Source organism: Anopheles arabiensis, chromosome 3 (genome assembly GCF_016920715.1).
Source record: "Anopheles arabiensis isolate DONGOLA chromosome 3, AaraD3, whole genome shotgun sequence".
Classification (NCBI taxonomy): Eukaryota; Metazoa; Arthropoda; class Insecta; order Diptera; family Culicidae; genus Anopheles; species Anopheles arabiensis.
The window spans coordinates 86,404,508-86,430,513 of record NC_053518.1 but is presented as its reverse complement, the minus strand read 5'-3'; the positions used below and the strand labels follow the sequence as shown (position 1 = coordinate 86,430,513).

General features: G+C 44.7%; 1 protein-coding gene across 5 annotated transcripts in view; it reads left to right on the top strand.

The window, feature by feature from the left end:
- The first annotated feature begins 1,040 nt into the window (after window positions 1-1,040).
- Window positions 1,041-26,006, top strand: part of LOC120900612 (unconventional myosin IC) — a 28,787-nt gene continuing 3,821 nt past the window's right edge. The window contains exons 1-6 of one of the 5 annotated variants that reach the window (XM_040307867.1): window positions 1,041-1,249; window positions 3,519-3,635; window positions 23,935-24,094; window positions 24,536-24,651; window positions 24,824-25,286; window positions 25,758-25,964. In XM_040307867.1, coding sequence (XP_040163801.1) covers window positions 23,969-24,094; window positions 24,536-24,651; window positions 24,824-25,286; window positions 25,758-25,964 — 912 coding nt within the window. In that variant the 5' untranslated portion in view covers window positions 1,041-1,249; window positions 3,519-3,635; window positions 23,935-23,968. Of the gene's footprint in view, window positions 1,250-3,439; window positions 3,636-18,808; window positions 19,035-22,687; window positions 22,893-23,715; window positions 23,805-23,934; window positions 24,095-24,535; window positions 24,652-24,823; window positions 25,287-25,757; window positions 25,965-26,006 lie in introns of those variants that run through there. The other 4 variants (XM_040307868.1, XM_040307866.1, XM_040307865.1 and 1 more) reach the window with 4 other exon arrangements.

Sequence of the window (26,006 nt, the reverse complement as noted above, 5' to 3'; positions counted from 1 at the left end):
AGTTGCACACTTTTTCATTCTCATTGCTAGTAGGGTTCTGCCCCACCGAAACCACAAAACCTCACCCTACTAGCAATGAGAATGAAAAAATGTATGACTTTCAGGCGAGGGGCACAGACGGTTGAAATTCGCGGAATTGCTCGGAGGCGCGAGCGTGTTTTGGTTTCTACACAGTTTTTGCACTCACACAATTACACATGAATGTGTGTTACCAGCCTGCGCGCTCAGTTTATTTCGCAGCGGCATGCGGTATCGGTGTCTCGCTCGCACTAGTGCAGCGAGTGTTCTGCCCCCTTCTTGCCACCACACGAAATCGTCAGTTCAGCTCAAGCGTTCGCGTTGTGCACATTGAAATGAAGCTGCGCTTTTCTTTCACCATTTATCTTAAATGTGTGATATGCGCTGCTTTATTTCAATGTTTTTTTTGCTGTTTTGAACATCAACTACGGGATCCACGCAGTTAGACGGCTATTTGAAATACGACGATTTTTTTATATAATGAATGTGTGTGGTTTGAAGCAAGATTGTGTGAAGCAATGTATTTAAATGTGCTTTTATTTGCAATAAATGTGATAAAATGTAAACCAAGTTTGATGTGTTCAAGTTTTTGTTTTGAGTCGGGTGCACCAAGTCCGAATGAAGCGCACAGCGCGCTACGAAAGAAACGAGGTGTCAGTCCAGCGCAGCGCAATTCGCTGGAATCAAGTGGAAGGGGTACCAGTTCAGCGCTGCGCAAGCCGAAAGAAACGGGAAGGAAGGGGTATGAGGAAAATACGATGAAACAGCGCGAGCGAGCGTTCTTTACAGCGAGAGCGCCTCGTGTATTTTAAAGGCAAGCAAGAGAGCGCATTCTCTCCGTGGTAGCGCTCCATTCGCCATTTTTAATTTCGAGCCCAAAACAACGGACTTTTGGATCCGTGTTTCTACCTACCCCTCGCCTGAAAATTTCGTTCTCTTTGTCTGTCGGGCGGGAACACCGCGAGCATCATCGCGCGAACTCCAACCGAACCACGATCGGGCTCTCGCCGCTCAGTATTTCCCAGCCAGCGGTGCAGCAAGCATACGTCCCGCCGTCGGTGGTGAACGCTGAAACGTGCGTCTCGTTTGCGTGTCTTTTGTGGAAAAGGAAGTGCGTGTTGGTAGAGGATGGTGGCCGGTTTTGTTGTCGGTTGAACATTCTAGTTGTATTTTTTGGTTTTTTTGGAAGTGTCTGTGTTGTGAATTAATAAAAAAAAGTCATTCAAAATAGGTAATGCAACATAAAGTGTCTAATATTTTTGATTAAAAACAAAATGAAGCTTTAACCGTTCAATCGTATGCTCCCTGTGCCTGATGGAATGCCCCTCGTACCGGGTGTGTGTGCGCACTGTATGTGCTGCGTTCCGAAATTAACGGTTTGCGTTTTCGCGTGGAGGAGCTGCGCATTTCCCGGATCGGCACACACGCGGGGGTATGATAAACCCCTCTCGCTGCTTCCTCCCTTCGCGAAAATGGACAGCCAAAGCAAAAGGGAAATAGTACAAACCTGCCAAGGTGCAGTGGACGGAGTGTGTGTGTGATTGTATGTACTTTGGTTGGTTTCGTGGTGCTTCGATTTCGTGTGTGGCGATTTATTCGAAGGTAAAATTGGATCGAACTTTTTTTTTTGGATATTTTTGCTGCGCTCATCGCGCTTGTACGCGCTGTGTCACTCCGAAGGCGGAATTTGTTTGTGCCATCACACACAATCGCTTGTACATTCCATGCCGGTTGAAGGAATTTCTCTTGAGGAAAGGAATTTTCCCTAATCGTTGCGATTGGGCAGCACGAAACACGATTAACGACGATAAGGCTTCAATGTCGACACTTCAATGTCGGAATTACCCGAGCTACTTGGTAGGCATGACTTATCCCTAAACCTACTTGCCCTTCAAGCAAATGCTTAAAAATCTGTTTAACCTCTGGCCTTGAAGGATCGACCAACCATCCACACCTCATCAATCGTAATCCGTGACCCGAAGCGTGCCCGCACAGAGTTGGGACACATTTTTTCTGGTCAATTTACGCGCTCTCAAGTAATGGGCAAGTTCGTTGGTAATCCCTGCTCCGGTCGGTTGTTTGGATGCACCTGAAATCGTACACAACAACTAACAACCGGGATTTTCGTGAATGAATACAGAAGCTCCACTGAACCGACCGACCGAAAATATGGCTTCGAAGAATCAGCGACCACCTAGAACGATCCAAGTAACCGCCGACTCCCCAGAATAGCCTCTGAGCGGTACACATTCAGAAAGAAACACTTCCCCGTCGTTCGTTGCCGTGGTGTGTGTGTTTGGTGGGCGTGATGGCGAGCGGAAGAAAGAAGACCTATCCGGCTTCCTTTTTTTATTATTTTGCTTTTCCCTGCCCCATTTCCGACAGGAAGCGAAAGAGGTGTGAGTGAGTGAGTGCGTGAAATTGCGAATGGAAGTGTGAAAATAGTAATAGCGTGTGTGTTGTGGGTGTAGGGGAAAGCGGGGCAAAATGGGCATGTGGGGCAAAATGGGCACCCTCTATTTAAGCATGTTTTGACTACAAAGATACTTTCCAATGCTCAAAATGTGTTCATTAGAGTGTTCTATAAACACCATGTAGTTTTCATAACCCTTACATAACAAATAACTAAGAAAAATGCAAAATAAGGTTTAGCAGCATATTGATGTAATTTTTGCCACTTCGAAAATAAGCTTAAACTAGTGACATAGGGATGCGTTGACGTTTTTCATGATATATTTTTAAAGATATGATATTTCTTTACAATTTGTCTGAAGAAAGCAAGGCGATTGAATGCGTATTTTTTAAAATATAACAAAAAATACAAAAATGCTTCACGTGGGGCAAAATGGGCAGTTACGCTTGGGGCAAAATGGCCAGATGCTTTTGACATACGGCGCTTGGTGAGGGTATGGTGTTGTATTTGTCGCCTCAAAATGATAACAGACACAGCTTCATAAGATTCGATTTTGTATATTTGAACGTTTAAAAACTGTTTTAATCTTGATAACATATTTTTGGAAGAATTTTAAGGGCTTTTCTGACCAGCAAATCAAAAGATAGAACGAAAAATACATTTCACGAAACGTGCGCAAAAGCATAGACCATTACCTAAGCGCAGTTGTTGTGGCCCAAATTGCCCCAGTGTTTTGACGTTTCACAGTTTGTTTACATATGTCCATTTTGCCCCAGGGCTATGCCCATTTTACCCCGCGTGTCAAAAAAGCTTCTCGTAAAACATCAACTTTTACTTTACATTATTTTCATCTATTTAAGTTGTTTTCGTTCTATGTGGCAATTTTAATCCATAGATAAATGGTGGAGGCATACAATAATGAAAGAAAAATTGTGTTTTGTGGCATATTCAAAGGGATATTCAGTAAACTGCTTAACATGCCCATTTTGCCCCGCTTTCCCCTACGTGTGTACATAAAAGTTTGGGTTCGAGTTTGTCCGGCAAGCTACTAAGGTTCCTGAGTGTTTTTTGTTGTTGTTTCTGGCAGGAATTAAAGTGTCAAGCTCCTAGTGTGTGTCTGGGTGTTTTCACGCTTACGCGCTACTTGGATGTGTAGTGAACGGGAAGGACCCGGTGCCTGGACATTGCTCTTCGACTAACAACGGTAAGTAAATTAGGCCTGCTGCAATGATTACGTAATTAGACGGACAAGTTCCTTGCGTGGTATCAGAATTATATCTTTGATCTTCCAAATCCTTATCAAGAAACTTTTTCAATTTTTCTCTACATCATATGCTCCAAAAGCTCATCTTTCATTTTTTGGGATGACTCCCAACATTGTATACACCTGTGAATTGGATTCGTTCCCACCACCTGTAACCTACACTGATGCCTCAAAGTTCGCCGGGGAATGCTTTGAAGAATGCTAACAACACACACACACAAAACTCCAATACCGTACCGTTTTCTTTATCCCCCCCATCAGTACAGGCTAGGACCGGGAAAACCGTTTCTCCAAGCAGGCGGCGGTGGTGTGTGCAATCGGTCATTTCCCGGTTTGCTTGCGGCCTTCGGGTATTTCTGGTGCTCCACAGTGCACCAGAAACTGTAGTTTCGGTGAGCGGTTCTCCCGTTCCATGAACCGAACAGCACGGGGCATCCCAACCATCCCGATACACACGTAGTACATCGTCAGATATCGGATCACATAGTGGCCCGTGTGTAAGCGCGGTTCAACCTTTCGGCTTGATGTTTGGCAAAAGAATGCGAACCGAAAGGGGTAGAGCAGCTACACTAATGGAGGGGTTTTTTTTGTATGTGTGTGGAGGAAATGGCAAAAAGATGCGCTTCTACATCTTTTCTGCTTTGCACGCGGTTGTTGCGCGATCGAAGGTGAATTTTCCCTCTATGTTATCTTCGTAGAACGGTTTGGCCGTGTTGATCGCTAACGCTTTACGTCATAAAATTTGGGAATGGGTTGCAAAACGGGGCAAGATGGTGTCCCGTAGGGGGCTGGCATTACTACAGGATACACTTAAACATACAGGGTTTCTCTAGCCAGCTCAACACCAACAATTCAATCCCGTGAAATACATTTCAACAATAACAATGGAAACTCGAATGATATGTCATTGGTTGCTTTGGATACGTTTGACAAACATTTGACAATATTGCATTGGGATTTTACGAATTTGAAATGAAGCTTACAGTGTTGAGTTGGCTAGAGAAACCCTGTAAAGACATATTGAACATTGTGTAGGTTTAACTTAAATAGTGTGTTTAAAAGACAAACAAAAACGGTTTAAACGATGATTATATCCTTTAAATGAAATACAAAACAAAATTTAAAGGCAACATTGGTAAATATTTGACCAAGGATGATTCAAGGGAATTTAATTAATAGACTTATGTAATAAAATAAGTGATAATCAATTGAAAACTAATTGAAATAATAAGCTATCTCTTAGAAATAATAGTGAAAGAGTATTAGTTAATGCGTATTCAAAGGGCGTATTCAAAGGGCGTTAATGCGTATTCATCACAATATCATGTGATGAACTTAAAATATTTGGCTTGGCTTTCGGCATATTTTGAATACTTCAATTATAATCTAAAGAATAAACTTTAAATGTCATTTTGACCTACTTTTTGATGTTTTGATTAAAAATAAAGCACCAGTTTTGGTTATTTCTCAATTTTTCTTGTGACTAATCTTACACTAAATTTAATCAAAATATTAGTTTTCTAGTTTCGTTGTCATTGTTGTGGCTCTCTGACACTTTTGCTGAAAGAATATGATATAATCCTACATTATAGTAACTACTTTAACCTTCATGTTTTGAATCAAAACCTTACCATGACCACTGTGCCCCAGAATGCCCCACAGCAAACGTTTGTACCCGCCGGGACTACATGCTGCACCCTTTTCGGTGGTTCAATTTTCGGCATTTCCTTCTCACAGCAGCGCACAACACAACCACTTTTTAGCTTCAGAGAAGGGGATACCGTTGTTGTTGTTTCTCCTTCTCGCTTCTCGAAGTTGTTCTACGTTGAGTGCGATTCTTTATATAAAGCTCATCAGCAAACACACGCGCAAACAACACGAGGGAACTATTCTTGCAGAGGGCCACAATCACTTCAGCTGCATGTGGATGGAAGAAGAAGATGTGTGCTAAGCAACCGAACTAATTGTGGGTCTATGGCCCAAACGCTGCTACCGGGCGGGCGGGACTATGAGGCGCCAAAAGCAACGGCAACGGCGATGCTGATGATGATGACGATCAAGGTTGATCAGAAGATGACCAGCAGCGCGTGTAAACTCAGTCAAAAGGCGGCTTGTGTTCCCACTGCTAATTGAAAAGCTCTTTACATGGGTTGTTGTGGTTCAAGATCGCAAAATCTTGAAGAATGCAAATGCGGGGAAATGTCTCCAGTTGTTTCCACGAGTGTCTAACACTAATTGTAGTGGGCAATCGTGTTTTGCGCTCAAGCACACGACGAACACACACTCACTCAGCAAAGGGATCGAAAGATCCCGCGCAGTGTGCGAGAAATTTGCACAGACAAGCCGCTGTATCACATTATGCTCTCTTCGAACCTCTCCCGTATGTACGGCTGGCAGAGAAGTTCGCCTTATGCTCCTATGCTTTGACCACAGACCCTTTTCCTTTACGAGCGAAACCTGTTTTTGTGTGTCTGCGTACCGCGGGACGTAACAATGTACGCTGGGAGGCGTATTGGTGCCTCCAGAAGTGCACCTACCACATAAACGTGTTTTGCTGCTCTTTGAAGAACCATCGCGAATGTTTCTTTTTTTTTTTGCGAACTCAGTTCCCCTCAGTACCTCTGTACCCTTTCGGAAGAGGAGAAAAGGGATACTGGGCTCTTCTGGCCCCGGATCGTGAAGGAAATTTGTCTGTACGTGTGTGAGTCTGTTAGTAGAGTAGAGTAATTGTTGTGCGTCGGTTTTGACCGAAAGATGTAGCGAATGCTGCTAAGACAGTAGCCGAAGCCCAAGCCCGACCGATTCGTAGCAGATGATCGGACTCTCGTACGGCTATTACGTACCCGGCACCAGTTGGCACCCTGCCGGAGGAGCTGCAGGGCGAGGAAGCTGCTAGCCACTGCCCTGATGCAGATGTCGTTTTGTGGAGAGGTTCGGGATCGGAATCGAGGTGCTTTCTGGTTTTGCGCCTCTAATTGTGTTACCGGTGTGTATGTGTGCGTGACTGTATGTGAAAAAACGTTTGCGTAACATCAGTCAGGTTGGTGTGAGGCGAGTCTGTTACTCCCAGAAGGGGGTTCATGCAGCTATTTGTAGCTCTCCTGACAAGACAAATTGTGCTCTTATTATATGAGTTTTATCGACGGTGGCTGGAGAAGTGTGCGGTGGTCTAGTGGATAGAAGCGCTGGCTTTTGCAGGGGCGGACAAGTCCTATTCCCATTCAGACTTCTGAGTTGCTTCATCTGAGCTTTGACATTCAAGTAGTTCCTGTGATCCTTGTGTGTAATACCAGTGTATTTTGCAGTTCATTGAACCAATAAGAATAAGGAGAAGTTCTACTGTTGTGTATCTGCTGCGAACGATCTTCAATGTTATGTGATGACTCCAATATATATAAATCATCTCGATGGTTTCTAATTACTTTAAATTTCAGCTTTTAAAGTAGCTTTTAGCGTGTGGTGCAATCTTCTTAATCTTAATCTTAATTCAACCCCTAAAATGCGCTTCATTATTTGTGCGATCTAAAGTAAATCGTGCTTAATCGAATCTTCGACTTGAAAAAGAGCATCCCAGCATCCCGCAGCAAAGCCTCCCCGGTGGGGGCCTCTTCATTTATCAGCTTCGATCTGGTGATGGTGATGGTGGCGGCTAGATCGAATCTACCGTTTGTGTGCGCAGATTACATTCCAAATTTAATTGAAGCTTTTTCTAACGCCTGTTGTGTGTACCTGCGTACCTTTGGTGGTGTGATGCGAATGTGAAGCCAAAAACCGGGAAAGAAAAATAGTAGAGAGAACAAGAGTAGGAGCCATGTGTGGTGTAAAACGGGGCAATGGGAATACGTTTGGGATGGAATGTGGTGCAAATTGGGCAACGATCAATCGGCACACAGCAGAGCAGCGCAGCTGTTTTGTGTGTGTTCGGGACAAAAGCTTACGCAATCCATTTTGGGAATAAGTCACTGAAAGGAGTGAGAAGCCGAGCTTCGAAACGAAATTGGTCACAACAACGTGAAGTTACCTGTGATGCTTTTAATAACGTGTCTAATCTCCCTCTCTCACACTCGCCTTGCAAGACAATTAATCCAGGGCTTCTAGGGCCAGTATTGAAAACGTCTTGGATAAGTCGTCCCACCTTGTCTGTGGCCTACATTGAGACATATACAAATGACCCACCTTTTGGACTGGAAAAAAACAACGAAGTTGCCGCCCTGCTACAAAATCTGCCCTAAAAGCATAAATGAACGCCTAACGCGGTGGGGGTATAAGTCACCGAGAGACAGCAAATGTTGTATTCCTCCCATAGCGTCGCGCCGTACTATTTCCGTCCATAATACCCTTAGCAAAGCAGTTATTTGATATGACTGCAACTCTCCCCTGTTCCTTGTTCCCTGTTGGAGTAAAGTGCGTTTCTGTGTATTTTTGTTATCCTCCACATTGACATAGACCGATTGAAATGAATGATAAAACGGAACCAACTACAAAAAACCGGTAGGAAACGGTCGTGTTTGTTTCGGAACTGGTTGGAAGAATTAAGCCGCTGATTTCGAGCACTTTTCGATCGCATCTTCCGAAAGTGAAATGGGGCTGATCACCACCCCCCCGGGGGTGGGCACGAGTTGTACTGATCTTCACCCCGTGAGTGGATTGCAATAATAAAAATCGAAAGCTCGCGCGCCTGATGTGCGATTATAAACGCATCAAATCGTTTGCATATTAAATAAAAAAATGGATTTCTTACTGCCCGACGACGTCATGCTGTGCGCGCGGACTGTGGTGCGAGAAAGATGATCTTCCGCCGCACAGGTTTCGTTTCTTTTCAAGGTTTCCAGGTCTTTTTTTTTGTTCGAAAGCAGAAAAATAAACGGTAGAAACGGTGGTCTTGAAATCTGGCGTGTGACGCTTGTTTTGTTGCTTTGTTGGACCACCGTTCAAGAACGTACGAATAGGCTTGCAGATCATGCACTTCTTGCTGCCTCTACTTCAACTTGATCTTTCGGCTCTTGGCTGGTGGGGCTGTTGTACCCCCACGAAAAGGCCAACCAAATCATCCATTTGCGAAGCCCATCTTTGAAGATGTGCACTGTACAGTGGTTGCGTTGTTTGGGATTTATCCACGCTTGCGGAGTGTACAATTTCGTCTCGTTTGGTCATGAGTCATTCACGTGCGTGTATTTTACATTATTGCCATTCAACTTGTACGCTCATTGCCTCGATTCGTTTTCTGAGACCAAGGTTTTTGCGCCTGTTGGGTCTGCTTGGTTGTGCCTTTAGAAGAGAGAGAGATGAATTTTGCAAATCGAGCCATTTTTTTATTGGATTTCGCATGTGTCTACGCTGAAAGACGCCTTTTTTTAACGCTCAAGGAGATACGAAGATGCCAAGTTTTACTCTCAAAAATGATACATTTTTACAAATTTCTGTTTGGGAATTTGTTCTCCAGGCGTTTTAAACATGGTTGGACTGAGCAAAGATAGCAAAATTTTAGGTTCTAAAGCAAAGCTCCAATCTTCATCCAAGGCTTTGTCCGTTTGGCTCCGTTCCAATCAAGGGTTTTATGGATTTCCTTCACTTGCCTGCGGGTTCTACAATCATCTCCATCATCATCATCATCGTCCACTGTTGATGACGGTGACAGCAAAACTGCCAAGGCACCGCAACTCGCACCATTTATTGCCGTTGGACAGCATCGTTGACCGACCTTGAGTCTTTCCTCCCTGACCGCTAATGGCGGAAGTTGAGTTTGCCAATCGGCGTCACACCGAATGCCATTTAATTTGTACACGACGCTGGCGCCATTTGCCGGTGCCATAAACACTGCCGGAGAATCTTTACGCGATGACCACGAAAAAAAGATTAATTTCTTTTCAACCCTTCTTCATGATTCGCACACGGTGGGTCGTGTTTGAAGGCTGAGAAACTGTAGAAGAGTTTTGTGCAAAAATGAAAAAGGGTGCGCCAGCGTGGAGCCGGCTGCGTTAGTTACTGCAACTTCCAGCAGCGAGTACCGAAAAGGCCATCGGGGAGTGTTTTTTTTTTACTGCAGCGCACAGTTTGCCAGATTTGCGTAACGGTTTGGGTTTTTTTGGGGTTAATAATGGAACGATGGCTATTACTAAACCTTTAGTTTGGCGGGGTTAACCTTCGGCCGGGGAAGCTCGTAATTGCATGGCAATTGCAATGGCCACAGTTTCGGTCGTCTTCAAAGTGTGAGATCTCAATCACAAACTAAACGCTTTTTTGTGTTATTTTGCTAACATAAAGGCACAGAAATGATGGCCAAAAGGCACCGACTGAAGTCTTCGAAGTAATGCACCAACGCTTCGCTTAAATCAATATTTTGCTCAAACATACACACACACACACTCATCGCCTGTGACTTCTTCCAAGCTGATGCTTTGCGCAAACTTTCTGTTTGCTAATCCTTCTCTGGGCCCCGACTTCTCTGCTCCAGTTTTTACCAAACCAGACGAGTGCACTTGAGAGCAAAACAACAACAACAAAAAAACCCTCCATTGTCGAATTGACAATGTTGAATTTAAAATCTGTGTGACCCTCGGTGGTCAGATCGGCCAAAGACGGCCGCGCCTGCCCGGTCACTTTCACCCGATTTCATCGCGGGCGCACTTAAAATTCCGCGTCAACGTCAACTTTTCAGATGACAGAGTACTCTTTCGCGCCAGACTGCACACGCGCATGGCGTCTGCGTCATGGTGTCAGATCAGGCCCGTACCTTAAAGAGGAGCAAAAAGAAAAAAGAAATAAAACAACGGCATGGTGGAACCACGGATCTGGAGAAAAATGAAAATGCCCTCCATGTCGTCGTTCCAGTTTGTGCAGAAAATTCGTTGCCCGAAAGCATCTGTATGCAGCACGAGCAACAAGCACGTTTTTAGTGTGGCTTTCACTTACCTCGGCGTAGACTTTCTTCGCCACACTCATTAGAATAACCCATCCTGGATCCTTCTCAAGTACTTTGTGTAGCTTTTTCTCTTCTTGTCAGCAGCTTGTTTGATAAACAAGCAGCGTACAATGCGCGGATGTGCGGACTATAAACCGAGAAGCCTATATTGAAACTGACCCCTCCGAACGTAAAGGGAACGACGTGGAACGTGGAACGACTAAGTAACAAGGGAGTGGTCTGCTTGTTGCTTCCTCGAGTGACCTCGTTCTGTCAGGCGAAGAGCCCCAACAGAGAGAGAGGGTCTTTTTCTGTTTTTGCAATGATACGTTGCCTTTGCATCACGGTCGTCGTGGTGCGATCTTGGAGATCACCGATACATCGATCGATAAGCAACTAGACGTAACTAATTGCCCATCAGATTTGTTCCGTGATCGTGTTGATAGCGTGGTGGCTTTACTCTCTGAAGTGTTTGATTGATTCACGATCACTAAAGCTCGACATCTCTGCACAGACGGAGACAGTGAGACGTTACTCTGCAGCCATTAGCTCCGTCGATGCACACGTCCCTCACTCGAAACTCGTTAACTCAATCATTGTGCGCTGCTTATGGACGCGCACGCATAGAGTGATCTGGGGCGGGGGGGCATCGTCAAAACAATAAACACTCACAACAAAAGCGACCAAATCGATCTTTCAACAGGCCTTCTTCCCCTGCCCAGCTATGATAAATTATTCCTCTCCCCCAGTATGTTGTGTGCACAGTGTGTCAGTAGCCCGCACGCGCGCTATCCTGCTGATCAGCCCCGGTCGCCATCTTATTTACATTCACAGCAGCACCCTACAGAAAGCCCCCACAGCCTGTGATGCTCGCCCGGTGTTTTGTTCGACACCTTTCAGTAACAATAAATCATCAACACACACAATCTCTTCTCTGTCTTCACCATTGTTTGGACAACTGCAATGAATCGCGTCTGCGTCTCTCGGTACAGCAAACATCGATCGGACCTGATCGTGTTGACCCAAATACAGTCGAAGGGTTCCGAATGGGAAGAGATGGCCCACAGCAACGCAACCCTGCAACGTGCTAACAACAACATTGTCACATGCATTTTGTTGATCTTCCAAATGATTCATTTTCGGTTAAAGCCTGATGAGCAAACTACTATTGCTACTACCGCTGCTGCTGCTGCTGCTGTAGGCTGTTTGGCTCGGTTGAGCTTAACTCCGTTTTGTAAATTATGCATCAGCAAACGGGTCGCTAACGACACACCACTGGCTTTATGAGTCACTAAACGGAGACGATGGTATCGATACATCATGCGTTCGTTAATCTCCTAAACCTGTTTTCAGGCTGTCGCTGTGTTGCCCGATCTTCAGCCCGATCCAGCTTCACGGGATCATTTGTTGGTAAAAGCAATCAATCCACAGTGCCGTAGAAACAAGGCATCTGTTGGATTTTTCGAAACATGTCAGTTGATGTCACTGAACATTGTGAGTCATCAAAATTAATCATGCCAAACTCCGGACTGGCAGATGACTTCTTCCTGTTTCTCCTGGATGAGTGTGTAGATTAGTTTGCAATATTAATCGCTGTGTATCATTGAAGCTTCTGGAAGTCATCTGCTGTACAGCAGGCGTCCAATTTCATGACAGTCGTCTTTCGCGTCGTACAAGTCGGGCGGACGCCGTACTAGGTCACAAAAGCGATACATTGTAGTTCACGCTTCCCGAACAAGCTTCGGCAGCAGCGTGTGCCCGCTGGCACAGTTAGTGCTCGTAAGGTCAGCCAGAGAAACTCCAGACAAAAAGTAAAGTAAACAAAAATCAGATAAACATGAAAACATTGTCATTAGTTCACGCCCGTAGACATGGTGAACGTGACGATGGACGTGTCTCTCCCCTATTCCCCATGGTAGACACAAAAACAAAAAGCACGACAAATCAGTTCGTGTGTGTGTGTGTGTGTTACTGGATCATGCCAGTTGCTTCACCGTCATAATTTATACCGCGAGGTTCGAATAGTGAGACACCTTGAACGAAGCACGAGCCTCCAGACACACTTCATAAATATAGAGCAGTGGGGCTTTGCCATTTTCTTTGTACCTTTTGGAGTACATCTCATCCGTGTTGTATGATGATATCTTGGGTTTGCTAGTACACCTTCCGCAACCTGGATGGAAATGGAGGCAAATTGGATCGCAAAACATGGGTAGTGTGTGTCGTTTTGCCTGGAGGAATAGATACTCAAGCGCCGCCGCTGTTCACCTCCACCAAAGCATGTGTTCTTTTCTACTGAAAATCGAGTATTCAGTGGCTCCATCGTGCGCGAAGCGTCAAATTACCCTCAGGCTCTTTCTTTCCAGAAGTTGCTGAACTTGAACTGCTTCCCGAAACTTGTGGGCTTGTAAAAGGAAGTAAGGTGATCCCAAACGGAAATGACAACAGACAAAAGCGCTTTCCAGCAGTTCCAGCGAATACGCTCGTTCCGGAACAAAGCTCCAGAATGCTCTTACTCCCAAGCTATGATATACGATCTGTGAAGTACTCGCTTATCGTAGCGTAAGTGATCTTTAACTTCTGCTCCGTTTGCCGGGGTGTAGGCACACGCTGATTGTAAGTCATCTCCATTTCCCTGTGCGCGTGATGTTTGCATCTCTCTGTCAAACACTGGGATTGGGTGCACTCACATCGTTAAGTTTGTATAATTTACCGCCAGCACACATGTGAAGGAAGCTTCCAAACGATTATTTTATTCCATAATCGCTTAGGAAAAAGGTAAGCCATTTATTCATTATATGCAAATGTGCACACCGAGCACACGATGTGGGAGGTTTCTACAAGGGGGTTTGTTTTGGTTGGGGCCTTACCAAACTCAGAACAGATTAGGGCCGATCGAGGGGTTGATCTTCGTCTTGAATTATGATCTAATCCCTACCTCAAAACGAAGGGTACGACGCAAACGCATCTGAAGCAGAAAGTTTGAGCTGTTGTGTGGTGCCCCGTTTTGGAGTGCAAGGGACTATGACATTTATATGGAACCTTGGTAAGAATAATTGGTTGCACATTTCGCTTTGCTGCGAGGGTTAATAATACAACGGGCAGTGGTTGCCTCCTCCTATCTTTGGTTACGTGCTTTCCACCCCGTTTGCAGCTTTAGCTATTACCGTGCTTCGTACTTAATACACCGTTGCAAAACTAAATTAGGGCAGCAGGGCTATGAGAGCTTTGAAACTGAACCTAATGTCCTAATGTCCACGTGCGCGCTGCGATACACATCAGAATTACGTCAGCCAGCTCGCAAGAAGGGAAGGAGCGGCTATAGTTGAGTCATTTGCGATGGTCCTCTTTTTTTTGGGCCATTTGCACGCATCCGTCGTCTTCGTCGCCGCCGCCGCCATCGTTTCCACCGTAAGAAATCTCAAAACGGGCCGGACGAAATCGGTTTTTTGGTTGGGCAAGCATTAAAACAACATCCCTCCGTCGCCCGGCTCTCTGTGTTTTGTCTCGCCAGCGTTTGTTCCAGCGCTAGCAAAAGGGTGAAGAAACTAAACGTTTTGCGCTGCTGGGTTGGTTTTGCTAAATAATGATGCAGCTTAAATGCGACGTGGCGTGACATTTGAAGCAACTACTGCTGTTTGTAATGGTAGAAGATTAGGTGTATTTTTTCGCAGAATGTGTTAGCCACGAGTTGCGCTGTGTGTTGCTTCGTTGCGGTGTTTAAAATATTAACCCTAAACTGAACGATTGAGTGATCTTTTTTCTTCTGAAACCTCAACATCACGCAACATGATCAACCATGACAGGGGAGAAGTGTGCTGCGCCTAATGAATTGCTGGTTAAATAGCTTTAAATTAACACCTGTCCGGTTCGATTTATCCTCACGCTTTCGCTGCAAATACCGGTAACCTACCTCAAGCGAGAAGAGCACACAGTCCGTTGGGCAATGAAGATTGCATTTATCATTCCGATGGCGGGCGAACTTAACCTGTCAGCCATAAAAACCATCTCAATTTCAGCCCGATATTCCGGTATATGGCGGTTAAGTGTGTTTCCGCTTGAAGGGTTCAAGTGAAGTCGAAGAATTCTCTTCGACACTCGACGTCGTCGTCGTCGTCGTCGTCCGGGAACTGACCTGTGTCAGTACGATCGTGGTCCGTTCTTGAAAACCCCCTTGCGTTGATTTATCGCATCCCGGTCCTGCAATTAGTCGGGTTCCGCTGTGCCGTGCTCGGCCTGCTCTGAATGTTTGAGCTTGCTGTTGTGATTGCTCGTACCAATGACCGTCCAACGACGGTGCGAAGGTCTCTCCTCGAGATCGGCGTCCGTGCTGTTTTTGCCGATCTTTCGCCGGCGAGGTTCTATTTTTGACAGGCCCTGGAAAGATGTCCAGTCCTCTCGGTTGGGTTTTATTGCAGTGCCAGAAATACGCTGAAAGATTTGCAACCTTCAGCACAACCCGATCGCTTCGATCGAGTTGAAGGCAAACCTCGAAAGAGGGGATGAAGATCATTTGATTCCGTAAAATAGTATCACTACATCTTGCCGAACCGACATCGACGAGCGATGGTCGCATCATGGTTTGGAGTGGTGGAGAGTCTCGACCCATCGCTTGACAGCTACCGGGTTCTCGTGTTGTTGGGAAATAATTTTAGAGCTGTCCGCAAATGGACCGCACCGCGACACAGCCAGCACGTGCACGAGAGAGTCACAGCAGGGTTTTTACGCAAAGTAGTAGCAACTTCTAGCCAAACTGCCACCAACGCACGCGTGTGTCTTGCAGTGAAGGAAGTATTTTTAGAAAGCGCATCCATTCGGGGAGAACGTTTTGGCTCGTGCGTTGGGGTTTGGCTTGCGTTTGTGCTTGTGCGTGTGGGATGCAAACAAGAGGGAGGAGTGTCATTGGATCCCGGCAGGCCCTCCAGATTCTTCTCGAGTTTTTGGAACCGGAAAAGACGGGAAGAATACGCGCTATAACTCATCTCGTCTATCTTTAAAGCTGCAGAGAAGGTAAAAGGGTGATGACACTTGATGGCAACGAAAGAGGAAGCTGTCATCCGTTTTGTCAGTAGAGTCGGAGTAGCTCCTGGGAACTTGGCAACCAGAGTGACTATCAACTCGGTAGAATTGCTCAATTTGATACACAGGGCAGCCCTTTTGTTTCTTCCGTGTCGGCCGACTCTTCTTCATCAAAGATTCACCCCTCATTAGGGACCCTGGCTGCTGGGTTGCTTTCATTAAGGTTAAATACCCGGTGCGCTTTAATGTGATTCCCTCATGTGCCTGATGGTTTGCTGGCTGGCGGTCAGCTTCTGGGAACGTTTCAGTTTATAGGTTAATGGTTAGATAGTTAGATAGGCACACTCATTAATACACACTAGCACTCGATGTGTAGACAGTTCCCTAACAGAACAGATCCCACCAGTTTGTATAGCAGCCGTTCACGTTGATGCCTCTCAAAGTGCATTGTTTTCACTATAAAAAAAAGTAGCTCCGATTGTGTCAACGCTTTCCACTCCTTACGCCGCTACTAATACCTTACGTTTTCACTAATTAAAACGTTAAATTTCCTGCCATCAAAAAGGGAGAGTGATGGGTTTTTGAAAAATGGCTGTGTGTGTATTTGTTTGTTTGGTAATTGGTGCGTTATTTTTTGTGTGAGTCGTGTCCTACCTTTTTTTTTTGTTGGCGGCGTTCAACGATCGTCCATTGGCTGTCAAAACGTGTTTACAAAAATATCGACACGTCCCATTTCCTACTGGGGCTATCTTTGTAGAAGCGCGCACGCACATTGCCTGTGGAACGCTGTTGATGGACGTTTCGTTGCCTGGGTTTTTTTCTGTTCAAAAAGGTTAGCGTTAAACAAATATCTATTTTTTACTACAAACCGAACGAAAAATCGGTGTCATAGCCTAGGGTCATACATTTTTTTTTGTCTTGAGTGTATTTGACATTAGGAAAATATACGATCAACAATTGATCGCTTAGGTCAGTGAATGGAAATCTTTTATGTTGTGATTTCCAATTCAAGTCTATTGCTTATCAAGAAGATGTTATTTAGTAAGTTTTTTTTTTCAAAATCAAGATTTATTTGTTGTCACATAGGTTTGATTCTGTTTTTTTTAATTAAAAAATTCTATTATTAATGAATTGTTCTAAAAACTCATAAAATTGTTTGCTTTTATTGATATTGATCTACGAGGGTCGAATAAAATGAATTAATATATTATATCAATATTTAGAATCAATCAAATGGAACACTTTTTAAAGATGGTTTTAATTGAAAATGACCTTCAGTTTCAACATACGATTGCTCAACCATAAACATTGTTGTTTGGCCCTTTAATATCACTTCCGTGTGAATGTATGTTTTGATACTTCTGAAAACAGCCCGGAAAAATATGCGGAAAGTGATAATGTTTGTTTTTCGCTTCCATGGCTAAAACGCATTTACAAAATTTATTATTCAGAATAAAATCCCTGATGATTTTGAACAAAATTCATAGACCAAATTACATTATCTTAAAAATGGATTTAAACTGAAAAGGTTGCTAACCACTGACTTTAGCGACAAACTGGATCAGTTTATATGTTTGAAACTTTCATATGATTAGTTTTTTTTAATACAAAATTAACCACATAATACTTTGCACAATAACATCAATCAATATAAAATACGCGATCGACAAGCGATACTGTTAGCGATCATCCAATCACCAATGCTACACTACCCCGTTAACTTCCTCGTCCGAAAAATGACTTTGTTTCGCTTCCCAACCAATGCAAAACATGCCATAAATTTAACACCATAAAAATTGAAAATCAAAATAAACAAATCGCAATCGGAAGCAGGAGTGGAGAAGTTGGCAAACATGTGGACACGATCGTCCGATCGCATTGGAATCGAGAATGGGATGAATTTTAATTTCCATCTCCCCACGGCTCATCGAAAATGTGGCGGACACCGAGCGCGTGTATTTGTTTATTTCCTTTCGCCTGTCTGCGCGTCTGGAAAATCGGACAAAACCTGCCAACCATCTGTACGCCGTGTGTGGCGTGGACATAAGCGAGGGGGGAAATAAACTTAATTTAGCACGCACAGTACGCGCGCACGAACACGCAACACACCACCATCGGCGGGTTGTTTCAGTTTCATTTCCTCGCTCAAACACACACACACACGCACGGCCCTCGTTTAATTACGGTTGATACTTGCGCTTTTCCGTCCATCCGTCCGGTATCATGCGTACTGTGAATTTTCACGTCATAGAGGAAAGAGAAAATAACGCACGAAATTGTCGGCATATTTGGAGATCTTTACCAGGTCTCGAGCGAAGGGTATCCCGGAACGTGGGCGCGGGCAGCTGGCAAACTGTGTGCGATAACATGTTTGCATTCCTGACAGACATATGACTCGATGGAAGGTGACCTCGAGCACTCCAGGTTCCTTGCCAGGGAAGCGGAACGGGAGGCATATGTGAGTTTTATGACAATTTCCTAAGGCACACAACAGACTGCCATCAAAATAGTTCCCCTGGAGTTTGTTTTGAGGGACGCTTTTATGGTGGTGTACTAGCATTGTGCGGGACAATAATAAGATAGCTTCCAGCAGGTCGGGCAGATATCGCACCGCTGATAGCTACTTTATGACATTCAACATCAGCACCAACAGCCGGGACAAGCCACGCTGGAATGTTATGTTGACATGGAAAATACACACATAAAAAGCTGTAGCTGGCACAACAAAACAATAGGCCGGAAGCTTTTCTCCCCTATTGATGTTGAAACGCAAACACTTCAGTCTATCTTTATCATCGATCAGAGACAGTGTGATCGATTTCAAAACTGCATTCGATGCAACCGACACTGTGCTCTCTCTAGTGCACAGCATCTCCAATCGAAGACGACGACGTGGAACGTTACCCGTTCGCTTCAAGACAACACCCTCTTGAGTTGAGTGTGTTTACCTACACACGCATGCATTACTGCAGAGCTAGAAGAAGCTCCACACCACCAAGAGCCTCAACACTTTTGGGGCACACGGGAGGTCTCCGATAACCGAAATCAACCTGCGTCCTCCGAAACTAAATAAACGAACGGGTTTGGTCGTTGGTCGGTCCCGCTTCTTCGCGATAAAGTGCTCGACACACTGATAAGATTGCAGGTCGGTGATTGCCGGCTGGTGGGGGCGCTTTTCCTGTTGAAGCAGAAGATAGTCGAATCAATCGATAAGTGGCAGGCGAAACCATCGGTTCAGTTATTTTTGCTCTGCATTCTTTGTTGGTACTCCAATTAGACTTTTGACGGGGCATGAATGCTGCTGCTGGTGTAGTGTGAGAAGAGTGATTTTATCGTTAAAAAGCAAACGGAGATACATCTTCCAGGCAATATCCTTGCAGAACAGATTTGATTCTGTGTTGGTGTTTGTGAGTGTTAAGGTGAGTTGTGACTTGTGACTGTGATGCTATATGAAAAACAAAAAAAAACTTCCCTGAAAGTGCATTCTTTATAAGACATTGCAATGACACATTCTACAAACAGACTGGAACGTTTGGAGCATCAAACGTCACGTAAAGTTGCGTCAAACCTCCCTGAAAAACTGCCTTAGATAACTGTTGGGAACCAAACTATACAAAAAAACTCACACAGAACTCCCATCCAAAAGATGACGCATCAAATATAGAACCGTCACACCGCGGAAGGACACTCTCCTTCTAAGGATGGCTGTCAGCAACCTTACTGCAAAAGTGGATGACTAACAATCGAACTGGTTGATGACTTTACGGTGCAAAAACAGCAAAAAGGGGTGTGTGTGTGTGGTTAGACTTTGAATGAACTGGAAGCAGGAAAGGTGTGAACGATGACTTCCAAGCTCCAATATATGTGTATGCATATTAATATTGGAATTGGTCATTCGTAACGACTTGATGTGATGAGTCACTTGATAGTGAGCGAATCCTGCCATGCAGCGCCTCGGAGTGTGTGGTGCAGGTGGTGGTGGTGAAAAGTAATACCCTTAAAACTGCCATCTATCTTCCCCATCTGACATCACTGACATCATCCATCCAGTGGCAAGGTCCAGTCGTTGAAGTTGGCAAGGTGTAACTCCCGGTAGTTTCCGTGTCAAAAGAATCCCTGTGTGGAGCGTGGCTAAGACCTGTTAGATTAACATTAACCAATGAAGGGGATGGGGTGGGATTTATTAACACCCACTCGCCCTCTGTATCCGCACTGGTACATGCGTCACAACACACACACTGTGGTAACCTTGTATGCACCGATTATGAAAGTACTTACTCGCGTGTGCTAACTTTTTTTCGCGATTTGTTTAACGATAGTCCCATTGAAATTAACTCAAAGGGTGACGGCGGAGGGGATATTTGAAACAGAAAGCACACAGACACCAACACCCGCCTAATACAATGCGCTCCTCGATTGCAGTTATCGCGAAAAACCCCGTTGTTGCTACTATCGGCTTTCGCGCTGATAATTATCTCAACCGTTTCGATGAAGTGTGTATGGCATGGCGTTTATGTGCATATTCGCCGCATCGAGCGTGCGATAGGGCTGCGGCCACTTCTTGAACGACGCAAGACTCTCCCGCTACTTCGTTCGGTTTCACTAATCCTAATGATTGATTTTGGCCGCAAATTTTGTAACGCCAGACTGCACAAACCTTCTGCCTTTAATGTGTGTCCGTCTCCTCCGATCGTGTGTTGTTTTTTTTTTGGCGGGGAGTGTTAATGTGTGTTTAGCAGGCTATCATTACAAGCGACATACAAGAGGGACGTTGTCTCTTATCTTGCGGAGTGGAGAGTTAGATTAACGATGTTAAACAACCCGATACAGCTGTGGTTTTGGACAGAAGACACGGGTAGCTAGGCCAATTAAATGCGGATTGGGTGAAAATTGGTGTTTTTTTTTGGAATATTAATGCCCGTACGATTGTCATCTTCCGAATTGGAGTTTGTGCTGATATATGGGAATTTCTCTAATTGAAGATCTTTGGGGTTGTTTTGGGAAAATGTTTTTAATTTATACATTTTGCGAAACACGCGCACACAAAAAAGCGTATAATATGCTCCAAGTTATCGCTTTTTTGTCCCTGACCGTGGCAATTATTTTTGTTTTGCGACCAATATCACACCATTACATTCCTTCCTATTTACTATTACACTTTCGTTTGAAGGGAATTGTAAAACTGCTGCTGGTCACAGTCACGGTGAGGAGCAACGGACCTCTCAAGGTCCGCCCGCAACCTCAGATGGTTCTGGTGGATGCTTCACTTCAAAGCCTGATTGCCTTCGTCGGAGGTTTATACGATCGTGGACGACCGGTGCAATGTGTGTGTGTCATCACCATCGTCTTTCGAACTCCTTAACCTCCTCCCTCTGCCCCATCCACAAGGGTTCAATAATACTTTTCCTGTCGGGGCAAACGATGCGATCGTAAAACAATTATTTATGACCATAAAACCCCCGCGCGCACGCTCCGCTCGCGTACGCCTTTGCGTGATACATATGATGTTGGAGCACAGTACCCAATCAAAACAGCTGGAATTGGAGGCAATCTTGATATCTAATGACAAACTAAATGTATGAAGTATGATGAGACAGTAAAACTTTGAACGGTCTGCGATTGGCGGAGGACAAACAGGCCAGACAAGTGTTGGATGGTGCCTCCTACCCCGGACAAGAGTCCATCCTCTTCCTAATTGACAAAAAAAAAACGTCAACGTGACAATCGTGTCACGTTGCCTTCTTATCGGTGCGTGTAAATCACGACAAACGAAGGAAGGAAGTGATCTAATTTCTGCGACGATCTAACTTCCACTTGGGAAATGGTACGCCACTCCGTACAGGATAAGAGTTATTGGGTGCAGTGTTCAGTCCCTTATCAACTCTCACTCTTCTCGCTGTCAGCTGCTAATTCCATTGCTGGTCGATTATCTCTAAAGGGTGTAATTTGTATCTACCTTTCCCTGGCCAAGGGACGCGTTTCATTGCCCACGAAAGGGAAATGCACCGGGTGGGTCAGCGCTTATCTCTTCCCAACCAAGCAAGTGTGCATCACTACTCCGATCATAAAACCATCACGACGGGGGAGATTTTGTCGAACCGTTTTTCTTTAACGCTGTTGTTTACGGTCTCCCCCTCGTCTTCTTCACCGCGTGAGGAGGGTGAGAAATGATTCAATAGCACCAACAACAAACCACCTCCCGGAACTATTAGATGCGCCTCGTTTGTCGAACACCACACGAGCGGCTCGAGCTGCTAAATAAAATGCATTTTACGCATCGCGAGATCACGCGATGAGATGACGATGGTGCAGCTGCAGGTTGATGGTGCAGCTACGCCAGTACAGAGTGAGCGTGTGGGTAATTATGGGAAAAAACGGGCGCCCTCTTATCGTGCAAGCGCTTTGCTTGTTGGAGTTTGTGTAGAGGTACTGTTTTTATCTCAAATTTGTTGGTGTTAGTTTATGATCAATCATTACGGGTTAACACCTTCAGTAGGTAAGCGTTTTGGGGTACGTCCTGGTAATAGAGATCATTTGGAATCGGTATAAAGATTCTGATGATCTTCTGATCTTCTGATGTGTGTCCCTTTTTTACTCTCTATCGTATAACTTACCAATTAGGATGCCCTCGTTAGCTACAATCCTATCGTATGCAATAAGGTTTCAACATCTCTGTGTCATTTCCTTTCCGAAACAAAACAAAAAGAATCAGGGTTGAGCAACCCATGGTTGACGACGTTGTTTTTTTTTAATCATGTGAAACATTAAATCGTTAATTAAAAATAAATCAGTTTTGATAAAAAAAAAAACAAACAAATGTATTTTAGCTGAAATACATGAAATTCGACTTACGCGGATCTTCGAGATACGTGGATAGGTTGCTCAACCCTGTATTGAACCTTCCATGTTTACGATTTGCCGTTCGCATAGTAAATAGTAAACAGCGCACTGATACACTTTACCATAGCAGCACTAAATGCATTGCTGTCTCACTTCTTCTTTTGATTCTGATCTTTTTTCACACACATTAAAGATTCACAAATTGACTTGCTCATCCACACAGCCGATCGGTAGCCGATCTGACTGGACGTTGCTCTTCTAACGTGTGCTTGTGCTGTAAAAAAAACCTTGTTCGGTGAACGATGCTACTGTGAGGATAATTTTCGTATTAAATCAAATCAGCGTGTAGTGGCAAATGCCGTGCTGTGATCATAAATTTATTCATCCTCAACGGGGGCCACACGGTGATCAATCAAAAAGCAGTGCAGAGAAATGGAGTAAGATGATCTGTGCACTTTACCTCTCTAACTTACAGTGTCTGCGTAACAGCCATAATAGCGTGCGTTTTGTTTGGGTATGAAAAATGACTGTGACCAGGTGTAATTACACCAACGGGGATATTGCAGCTAGGTGTGTCTCTTTTAAAAGGGATTGCGTCTATTAAGCTCATGATTACGGCGGTGGATTCATACAAAAACGGGAAACGTCAAAAAGCTGAATAATTATGCACTGGATGCTAACGTGACTACAATAAAAACCCCGTCTGGTGGAATGTCTGGTTAAGATGTATTGCCCATATAAGTGTGGTTGTGGGACAAACCCAACCACGGGTCATACCATCACCATAATAGTGTACAATTATGCTGAACTACACCCCGGAGAGATTATTTACAACATCGTCCATTAGAATTATTAAACCTTTTTGGACAATGACTGCTCGTTGGCGAAAGGAAAGTAGTAATAAGGTAATGCTAGTAGGTCGCATCCAAAAATTGCATGAAATTGTTAACAAAAAAACTGTTAGAAGGTTGCCCTAGTTTGGACCTACATTGCCTATTTTGAAATAGATGGCAATGCTTTCAACTAGAGCAAATCAACGTCTCCGTTGCGATATCTATAGCAAATCATCAAACGTCTTCAAGTGCTTTTTCAACACCTTCAACAGGCAGCGCTGATAAGAGCTGCGCGTGATCAGGTTTGACAAACACCACCGAAGTGGCGCACTTCACACACTTGTGAAATGAGCAATTGAGAAGCTTGGACTGATAAAGACTGACCGCCGCTGGGTGACAATCAAAAAGCCAATTTGGTGACATAATCGGTCCAGGATCGGCGCTGACTATGGCATCGATTGGAAGAGCGAGGAATGTCAGATCACGCTTCCAAAGTCTTATATTGGTTTATTAGTGGTAATCGAGATCCGAGTGATTGTTTCCATATCAAAGCTAAAACCCCCTTTTAGATATGATAAGGATTTCAAAGTAAGGAGTGTCCCGTTTACTGATTGGCTTTGTTTTATTTCGCTTCGTTTTGTTTCAGAACACTAAACTGCGGACGGTGGAAAGCAACCGAAATGGAGCGCGGACTACACGATCGCGATCGGGTAGGCCTGCAGGATCAGGTGCTACTGGAGGACTATCAAAGTGAGGACGCGTTCATCGATAACCTGCGCAAGCGCTTCCAGGAGAATCTTATCTATGTGAGTGTTTTAAGGCCACAAGAATGCTTTCTCCTCTGTGATAATCCGAGTTCGGGACGGGTGACGCCATCATAAATCATACGCTCGCTGCCGTCTCGGAGCTCGTCTACTGGTATCGATTTCCTTCCGGACGTTACGTTGGACTGTATGCATCGAACTGACCTGGATGGAGCGGGGGGAGTATGAACGACAAGCGAATTATGATCGAAACATGATACTTTAATCCTTCAGCTACTGTGTACGGTCGACGATTGGGGTTGCAAACCTGGAAATTGGGAAATGGTACGACGACCCTCCGACATTAGCGTTCAGTCCGGCCAAAAAGCCAACCGATCAAATTACTTTACAATACATTGTTTAAAGGGTTGCCTCTGACTGTCTGTCCCATATGCCGTATCTCGTATCACTGCTAATGCGTCTTTCTTTTTCGCTTTTCTACAGACCTACATTGGCCATGTCCTGATCTCGGTAAACCCGTACAAGGAGCTCCCAATCTACACCGAGAGTGACGTCAAAGAGTACCGGAAGCGACACTTTTTCGAGGCCCCGCCACATGTGTAAGTGTCAACGAACCCAAAAAAAAAACCCCTATTCTCTAGCGTACTCTCCTCGCGAGACGGTATGGCGTCGGGCGCGTTCCTTCCCTTGAAGGTTATTTAACTGCAAAAATAAACTCACAAGCGGTGCCGCGATCTCTTCTTATTCTTGTGTACTTCTACTTCCTACCAGCTTTGCGCTGAGCGACAATGCGTACCGCTCGCTGACAGAGGAGAACCGCGGCCAGTGTATTTTAATCTCGGGCGAAAGTGGTTCGGGCAAGACGGAAGCGTCGAAGAAGGTGCTACAGTTTATAGCGGCAGCCACCGGCCACACGCAAAATGTGGAGGGCGTGAAGGATAAGCTGCTGCAGAGCAACCCGGTGCTGGAGGCGTTCGGGAATGCAAAGACGAACAGGAATGACAACTCGTCCCGGTTCGGCAAGTACATGGACGTGCAGTTCGATTTTGCCGGCGTCCCGGAGGGCGGCAACATTCTGAACTATTTGCTGGAGAAATCGCGCGTCATCCATCAGAGCGGTGGGGAGCGAAACTTTCACATCTTCTACCAGCTGCTGGCCGGTGCGGATGACAATCTGTTGCGGGAGCTGCACCTGAAGAGGAATCTGGATACGTTCTACTATCTGAGCGATGGGGTAAGGACTAGGGATGGGTAGTTCTGATTCAGATTCATGAATCGGAATGAATTTTTGAACTGATTGAGTGAATCTGAACCTCGAAGTTTGAGATTACTGAATCTCCGAAGAATTACGATTTTTTGAATTCGAAGAAGATTTATAAATCTCTGAGGATGATTCTCTGAAGGTTTATTAATATGTGGCGAATTATGAATCTCTATGAGTCATGAATTGCTGGGGCTCATTGAATCTTTGGAGATTCACCAATCTTCAGAGATTTATGAACCATGTATCTTCCGAGATTTATGAGCCATCTATCTTCAGAGATTTATTGATCTCTAGAGATTCATGAATCTTTAGAGAATCAATTCAAGAGTGTAATAATACGAATGAATCGCATCGAAAGATTGCGAATCTAAGAACGATCTAAGAACTTAGATTAGATATGACCAAGAGCTGTTTTTTAATAATTTCGTAACCTTCCAACAGGCTAATGGAAATGTCCCGAACATCCGCGACGCGGACAACTTCCGCATGGTCCAGAGAGCGATGACGGTTATTGAAATTCCGGATCAGGAGCAACGACAGATTCTGGATATTGTGGCCGCAGTCCTTCATATGGGCAACGTCGGCTTCACGGAGGAGGAAGGCAAGGCGAAAATCCTGAAGCCGGAATCGGTCACAGCGATTGCAAAGGTGAAATGACCCTTTCTTCGAAGATGTCTAGCCACATATCTC